General features: G+C 53.0%; 1 protein-coding gene across 1 annotated transcript in view; it reads left to right on the top strand.

The window, feature by feature from the left end:
• Nucleotides 1-3,071: 3,071 nt before the first annotated feature.
• CELSR1 (cadherin EGF LAG seven-pass G-type receptor 1) overlaps nucleotides 3,072-7,969 on the top strand; it is a gene marked incomplete at both ends in the record, with an annotated part of 164,932 nt that continues 160,034 nt past the window's right edge. The window contains one exon of the mRNA XM_080623828.1: nucleotides 3,072-6,189. Within this exon, the coding sequence (XP_080479954.1) occupies nucleotides 3,072-6,189 (3,118 nt within the window). The remainder of the gene's footprint in view (nucleotides 6,190-7,969) is intronic.

The following is a 7,969-nucleotide window of genomic DNA, read 5'->3' as shown; positions in this document are numbered from 1 at the left end:
CTATTTGTAACACAGCATTACTGAAAGTGAATTTTTAAGTCTTTTGTCAAATTACTGGTGGGCCAAGAGGGGAAAAGCTCCATCACTGTCCAGAGAACCACCTCCTTCGCAGGCATGGATGTCAGTGAATCACTTTATTCCCAGCCTGAAAACTGTTATTGCATCTAGATGCAGGCAACCCCAGCTCCACACTGCTCCTCCCCTGGGCTGCAGATCTCACCGCAGAGCATCCATTCAGGAATCATTCTTGGTGTCTTCCGTTCATGTTTTAATAAAATCCTTAAAGTTTAATTATATATATATTTTTAGAGCTGAGCACTGGTTGGATCTGGGTAACAATGGTATTCTTTTTTTTTTTTTTAGCTGCCTGGTTTTGCTTTAAATTCCCTTTGGAAAGAAACTTAAAACACTTCACTCTCAGACAAGTCAAAACAGAGCATTTTCTTGAACTGTGAACTGAGTATGTCATCAATTGGTACCAGGGAAACAAACGGTCAAGCCAAACCTCGCCCACTTGGATATTTTTATGGATATTGCTCATCATGGTGGTGTTGGTGTGATTTCTTCTGTAGGAAAGGGCAATTTATACCAAAATCTGCAGAATCAGACCCAAAGGGAGTATCTGATCTTCTTAGGAGGATCAGCCTTCATTGAAAACTTTCCAGTTAAAACACGGGGCAGATGTAATTCCCACTTCCCTCCCCAACTTGAATTGCCTTTTCCAACCATTCAGTTTCCTTGTTGCCTTCTCTGACACTTCCAGACCCATGGAAGCAGAAGTGGATCCTGCCAGCCCCAACCACTGACCACACTGTGACCCCCACTTCTGTACGGAGCAATGTGGGGACAGGGTGAGACATCTCACCACTGCCTGCATCCAGAAAGTAGTTTGGGTTGCCCACATGTAAAATAGCCCACTCGTCTTACTAGGGCATTGTGTTGGTCTTCATTATATTCACCATCTTGCATCTGAAATCAATTTTCATGGTAAAATTATATGACAACTGTTGTAATGCATGACAGGAACAATAGGGATTATACAATTATTGAGAAGACAGTGAAACACATCACATAGACACAACAAAATTATCTGAAAATAGAAGGAAAAGTCACACAAACAGGAAGAGGATGAAGGATTTTGTGTAATTATGCACACAATTGGATTCATACAGATGCTTTTACAATATCTTCCCTTTCCCGACTCACAGATGTTGCCTCTTGTTGCAATAAAATGAAAATGAGAAAAAAAGTTTAAACTGTCTTTTCTTGCTGATCCATCTTATCTAATTAAAAACTCTGGAAACACATATTTGGATTTCACATTTAAAAAGCCATAGGAAAGGATTATTTTGTAACAAAAGCTTGGTTTTCTAAATGTGGGCATTAAGCATCACAGCAAGACAAGACAAAGAAGTACGAACTTAAACCAGACCCTGAGTTAATATTGAGCTGATTTAAGCCAGCTACAGAGAGAATTGCTTGATTTCTGGAGAACAGAACAGATCACTACATCCACTCAAACTTGACAGAGGGAAGGTTATGTTTAAATTTAACCTATTTCATCCTCCTCCTTTTCAGAGCTATCATTTTCATCAGAGGATCTGAAAAGCCAGCTAAGCTCCTAAATTCCATGTGAAAAAAAAAATCTAATTGAGTAAAGCTGAATCAGCTAAACGTCTTCCAAACTTGCGATTTATAAACCTCTTTTTTTCCCCCCCGACAGACAGATTGGCAATAATCCAGGTGTATTTTCCCCACTTGCAATAATGCAGTTCCAGGGATGAAAGCAGTTGAAAGAATCTGGGGTTTTTCCCAGTCTTCCAAGTGCTGAAGAGCCGGAGCTGACAGTTCTCCCACAAGAGGACACTGCAGCCGCGGGGATGGAGGCTCGGCCGGGGCGCACCGCTTCAACGAGCGCCTTAGCAGAGGGGAAAAGTAAACCGGTAGTAGGGATTTAGCATAAATTCGTAGAATTAACACTATAATCACCAGCGCAACATTTACATGCGGGGTTTGGCTTCGCTTCTTCCCATAAACTACCCAAGTTCTCATTTGTATGTAATTATTTGCAGTTGCCCCAAATACATCTTTCATTCAGATCCTCCCTGCCGGTTCGCATTAGTTCAGAGCAAGGCGAGACCGTGTGTCCCCGATCCCCGCCGCCGGGGAACGCGGCGGGCTCCGCGGCAGGCCCGTGCGGCTCGGTTTGTCGTGGAAAGTGGTTTTACGGCGTGTTTGGTGTTTAACCTCACCGGGAGAGATTGAAAACAACGAAATAAATGGAACTCGGTGTAACTCTGCCCTGGGCGACAGGTGGCTGCTCGGCGGGGAGGCGGCTGCGATCCGCGGCGCTGCGCCTTCCGCGCACCCCGGCCCGGCAGCGCCGGTACCCGCGCACCCTGCGCCCGGCGCGCAGGTTTCCCGCTTGCTGGGGCGCGGGGCCGAGGCCGGCCGCCGAGAGGCGCCGGGCGATGGGGCGGGAACCCCGCGGGGACGGGGACGTGCCCGGCCCGGCCCCCACCGCCGCCGCCCGGGAGGGGCCGGGCGGGACCGGCAGGAAACCCCGCCCCGGGCAGCGCCCGCCGCGCTCCGCGCTGCCTGCGCCGCTCAGCACCGCCGCGGAACCGAGCGGAGCGGCAGGAGCGGGACGCGACGCGACGGGACAGCGGGACGGAGAGGGTCGGCTCCGTCGTGCCGTGCCGCGCAGCACAGCGCAGCCACACGGATCGGCGCTGCCCTTCGGCCGGCCCCGGAGCGGGGGGACCTCGGTGTTTAATTTATTGATTTCTTTTTACGAAGGAGAGAGACGAGCAGCAGGTTTATGCTAATCGCCCTCTCGGGAGCGGCGGTGGGGGGAGGCGGAGGAGGGGAGCCATTTTGAACTCACTTCAAAGTTTAAGGTGGAAAAGTTGGAGCTCTCCAGCCCGCTGCCCGGGGACGGGGCTGGGGCTCTGGGAGGCGGCGGGGGCCCGAGCCGGCGGCTGTTGGATGAGGGCGGGCGGGCAGCCCGGCGGGTGGATGGATTGTGCGGCAGCGCTCTGCCCGGCACCGCTGCCCGCTGAGCTCCGGAGATGCTGCGGCTGTCCGCCGCCGCCTGCGTGTCCTGGGCCGCGCTGCTCTGCGCCCTGGCGCCGGCGGGCGGCGGGGAGCTGCGGCCGCCCCGCTCCGTGCCGCTCCTCCACCTGCCCCCGGGGGCCGCGGGGCGCCGCGCCGGTGCTGGTGCCGCGGAGCCGCCGGCGCTGCCTCCCGCCGGGCGCCTGAGGGCGGTGGGGGCCGCGCTGCGCCGCGCTCCGCCCGCCGGGCCCCGCGGAGCTGCTGCCGGGTGGGACCCGCCGCCGCGGCAGGAGGGCGGCGGGCGGCGGGCGCGGAGCATCAACAGCCCGCCGCAGTTCCAGCTGCCCAGCTACCAGGTCTCAATCCCCGAGAACGAGCCGGCCGGCACGGCCGTCATCGTGCTGCGGGCCCAGGACCCCGACGAGGGGGAAGCCGGCCGGCTGGCATACTCCATGGAGGCGCTCTTCGACGAGCGCTCTAACGACTACTTCTCCATCGACGCCGATACCGGCAGCGTGGTCACCGCCCGCAGCCTGGACCGGGAGACGAAGGACACCCACGTGCTAAAGGTGACCGCCTCCGACCACGGCTCCCCGCGCCGCCGCTCGGCCACCACCTACCTGACGGTGACAGTGAGTGACACCAACGACCACGAGCCGGTGTTTGAGCAGCCCGAGTACCGGGAGAGCATCCGGGAGAACCTGGAGGTGGGTTACGAGGTGCTGACCATCCGCGCCACCGATGGTGATGCCCCAGCCAATGCCAACATGCTTTACCGCCTGCTGGAGCCGGGAGCTGGTGATGGGGTCTTTGAGATTGACCCACGCTCTGGGGTGGTGAGGACTCGAGCCCCCGTGGACCGCGAGGAGGTCTCTGAGTACCATCTGGTGGTGGAAGCCAATGACCAGGGCAAGGAGCCTGGACCACGCAGTGCCACAGCTATGGTGCACATCACTGTGGAGGATGAGAACGACAACTACCCCCAGTTCAGTGAGAAGCGCTACCTGGTCCAGGTGCCAGAGGATGCCCCGGTGAACAGCCAGATACTGCAGGTGCAGGCCACAGATCGGGACCGAGGCAGCAATGCCCAGGTGCACTACAGCATTGTGAGCGGCAACCTGAAAGGCCAGTTCTACATCCACTCTTTCTCCGGTGCCATTGACCTGATCAACCCTCTGGATTATGAGACTATTCGGGAGTACACGCTCCGGATCAAAGCCCAGGATGGGGGCAGGCCTCCCTTGATCAACTCCAGTGGCATGGTGTCGGTGCAGGTCGTGGATGTGAATGACAATGCCCCCATCTTTGTGAGCACTCCCTTCCAGGCCACGGTGCTGGAGAACGTTCCTTTGGGCTACTCAGTGCTGCACATCCAGGCTGTGGATGCTGACTCAGGGGAGAACGCCCGCCTGGAATACAAACTCGTAGAGATGGCACCGTCCACCGGAGGTGCCCCCGTAGCAAGTGACTCTGGGTTTCCTTTTCAGATCAACAACAGCACAGGGTGGATCACGGTGGCTGCAGAGCTGGACCGAGAGACTGTGGAGAACTATCACTTTGGGGTGGAGGCCAGGGACCATGGTGTGCCAGTCATGACCTCCTCAGCCAGCGTGTCCATCACTGTCCTGGATGTGAATGACAACAACCCCACCTTCACAGAGAAGGTGTACCACCTCAGACTGAATGAGGATGCGGCTGTGGGCAGCAGCGTCCTGACCCTGACAGCAGTGGACAGGGATGTTAACAGTGTAGTGACTTACCAGATCACCAGTGGCAACACCAGGAACCGTTTTGCCATCACCAGTCAGAGTGGAGGGGGGCTGATCACGCTGGCCTTGCCCCTGGATTACAAGCAGGAAAGGCAGTATGTGCTCACAGTCACTGCCTCTGATGGCACTCGCTTTGACACTGTCCAGGTCTTCATCAACGTCACGGATGCAAACACTCACCGCCCAGTCTTTCAGAGCTCCCACTACACAGTGAGCGTCAGTGAGGACAAGCCCATTGGCACCTCCATTGTCACCATAAGTGCCACTGATGAAGACACAGGGGAGAATGCAAGAATCACTTACATTTTGGATGATAACATCCCCCAGTTCCGCATCGACCCTGACACAGGCACCATCACCACCCTGATGGAGCTGGACTATGAGGACCAGGCCTCCTACACATTGGCCATTACAGCCCATGACAATGGCATCCCCCAGAAGTCAGACACCACCTATGTTGAGATCCTCATCCTGGATGCCAATGACAATGCACCCCGCTTCCTGCGTGACCGCTACCAGGGCTCTGTGTTTGAGGATGTGCCGCTCTCCACCAGTGTCCTGCAGCTGTCTGCCACCGACCGTGACTCGGGCCTCAATGGCCGTCTCCTCTACACGTTCCAAGGTGGTGACGATGGAGATGGGGACTTCTACATCGAACCCACTTCTGGAGTGATACGCACACTGCGCAAGCTGGACCGTGAGAACGTGGCTGTCTACAGCCTGCGGGCCTTTGCTGTGGACAGGGGCAGCCCACCGCTGAAAGCCTCTGTGGATATCCAGGTGACTGTGCTGGACATCAACGACAACCCCCCTGTCTTCGAGAAGGATGAATTTGACATCTTTGTGGAAGAGAACAGCCCCGTGGGCTCTATTGTGGCACGAATCAGTGCAGCCGACCCTGATGAGGGAACCAATGCACAGATCATGTACCAGATCGTGGAGGGGAATATCCCTGAGGTCTTCCAACTAGACTTGCTCAATGGAGACCTCACGGCCCTCATGGACCTGGATTATGAGAGCCGGACAGAGTATGTGATCGTGGTGCAGGCCACTTCTGCCCCTCTTGTGAGCCGGGCAACAGTGCACATCCGCCTCCTGGACCAGAATGATAACCCACCTGTGCTGCAGGACTTCCAGATCCTCTTCAATAACTACGTGACCAACAAGTCCAACAGCTTCCCCTCTGGTGTGATTGGCAAGATCCCAGCTCATGATCCCGATGTGTCTGATACCCTGGCCTACACTTTTGTGCAAGGCAATGAATTAAACTTGCTCCTTTTGGACTCTGCCACTGGGGAACTCAAACTCAGTCGTGATCTGGACAACAACAGACCCCTGGAAGCACTCATGAAAGTGTCGGTCTCAGGTAAGCAAGTTTTTGAGGTTCATAAAGTGTGATTCTACCCGTTGGAACAGTATGGGGGCATGGGCAGAAATAGCCCACTTGCAGGTTAGTGTGCAGCTTTTGGTTTCCCAAAGCAGCAGCTTATCTCTGAAACTCTGGGAGAGGAACCACAGCAATGTATCAAGCCCATGTGCTGTGGATTGAAGTGGTGTTTTGAAGTTGTTTAGTAAACGTGGATCACAAGGGTAAATAAATACGAGTATGCATGGGGGGTATATACTCCCTCAGCTGAGGTGGTAACTCAGCTGAAGCTTTTCTGATGTGGTTGCAGAAGGGTAATAAATGATGTGACTTGCCAAAATGTAGGGAATGCATGTGTATCTGTAATGCCATCTGTAATGCTGTCTTCCCTCCCTTTTCTTTTTTCCTCTTAGGAAAAACCAAAACAAAAGGGTTGAGATTTGGTATCTCTGCTTTTTTAGCAACAAAACATGTTTATTCCCTTCTGCATACTGGGAGGTTTGGCTGGTAGAGTCTCAGACCGCTTCTCCACTGGTGTGGCCTGGGTGGATGTGATGCTGGTGGAGCTGCACTGGTTTGCATTGCTGGCATGTGCTCCTGTGGGGAATGGCAACTTGAAACCAGTGAGTTACGGCTATGTAACAGCTATGTAATGTGGCTGACTGCACTGGAGTTGCTTTAGTAGTGCTAGGGGCAGATACTGGCCAAATGCTGTCCCAAAATCAGTGCTGTTGCAGAGAGAGAGAAGAGGAGAGAGGCAGGGTTACTTTACCATTAACTGCCTCTGAGAATTCATGGCTCTGTGTGTGTGAAGACTGTTTGATGTCATCCAGTATATACTTCTTTATGAGCACATACATGCTCTTAGGATATCATTCTTTTTCTGCTCAGTTGCTTGTTTACCATGGAATTGCTTTTTATGCCTCTAATTGTGGCATCAATCATGCAGTGAGTAATTTCCTTTGCAGGTGCCAGTCTATAAGTTTACTGTGGACCTGATCCCGTACTTCTGTTGACTTTCAAAGGTTTAACCAGATACATTCCTCACTGCCTCCCTCTGCAACCTAAAACTGACTTTTGTATTCTTTTAGCAAACAAATATAGTTGAAAGTACCAGGCACATAAAATGACAGTTTGAGAGATGCTGGGTTTTGGATGGTTGTATTAAAAATGAATAATCAAGCTGTGATATAATCCTGGCAGCACTTGTTTTACTGTACATAGTCATGGTGTACAGCACTGGGGGAGCGAGCCATGCTCTCCTGTGTGTTTGCAGGCTTGAGGTCCTTTTTGCTTCAGGAAAATGAAAGTGGTATTAACAGAGCTGACTGATTTTACTGCGATGCATGGCTTGATAAGCTGCTTCTGGTTCTCCCAAAATGCTGGGGGGGGGGGGGGGGGGGGGCAGCTAATATGGTAAAGTAGCTCGTAAATGCTGTTTCCGTGTCCTGTGAGGACTTGCAGAAAAAACAGGCAGTTGGCTTGTGACCTTAAACATTTGGATTAAGGTGCAGGTGATTGCGTGGTCACTGTCTGTCTGAACCAGTAGCTCTTTATCTGGTAGCAGAAGAAGATAAGAACTCATATTGGAGCATGAAGCTTGGAAAAGTTGTTTGATTAGATGAGGAGTGTATTCAGAGCAGAGAAATAGGTGACTATTCCTTTCTCACCCTAATGATTGATGCAGTTCAAGTGGGTGAAATCTCAGGTAGGAATGAAGACCTGTTTTCTTAAGCAGCAGGAGCTTGATCATTCCAGCATAGTTTTCATGTTGGTGAAG

Source organism: Psittacula echo (assembly GCF_963264785.1).
Source record: "Psittacula echo genome assembly, chromosome: 1".
NCBI lineage: Eukaryota > Metazoa > Chordata > Aves > Psittaciformes > Psittacidae > Psittacula > Psittacula echo.
The sequence above is the reverse complement of the archived record's forward strand: the minus strand, read 5'-3'. Positions and strand labels throughout refer to the sequence as shown.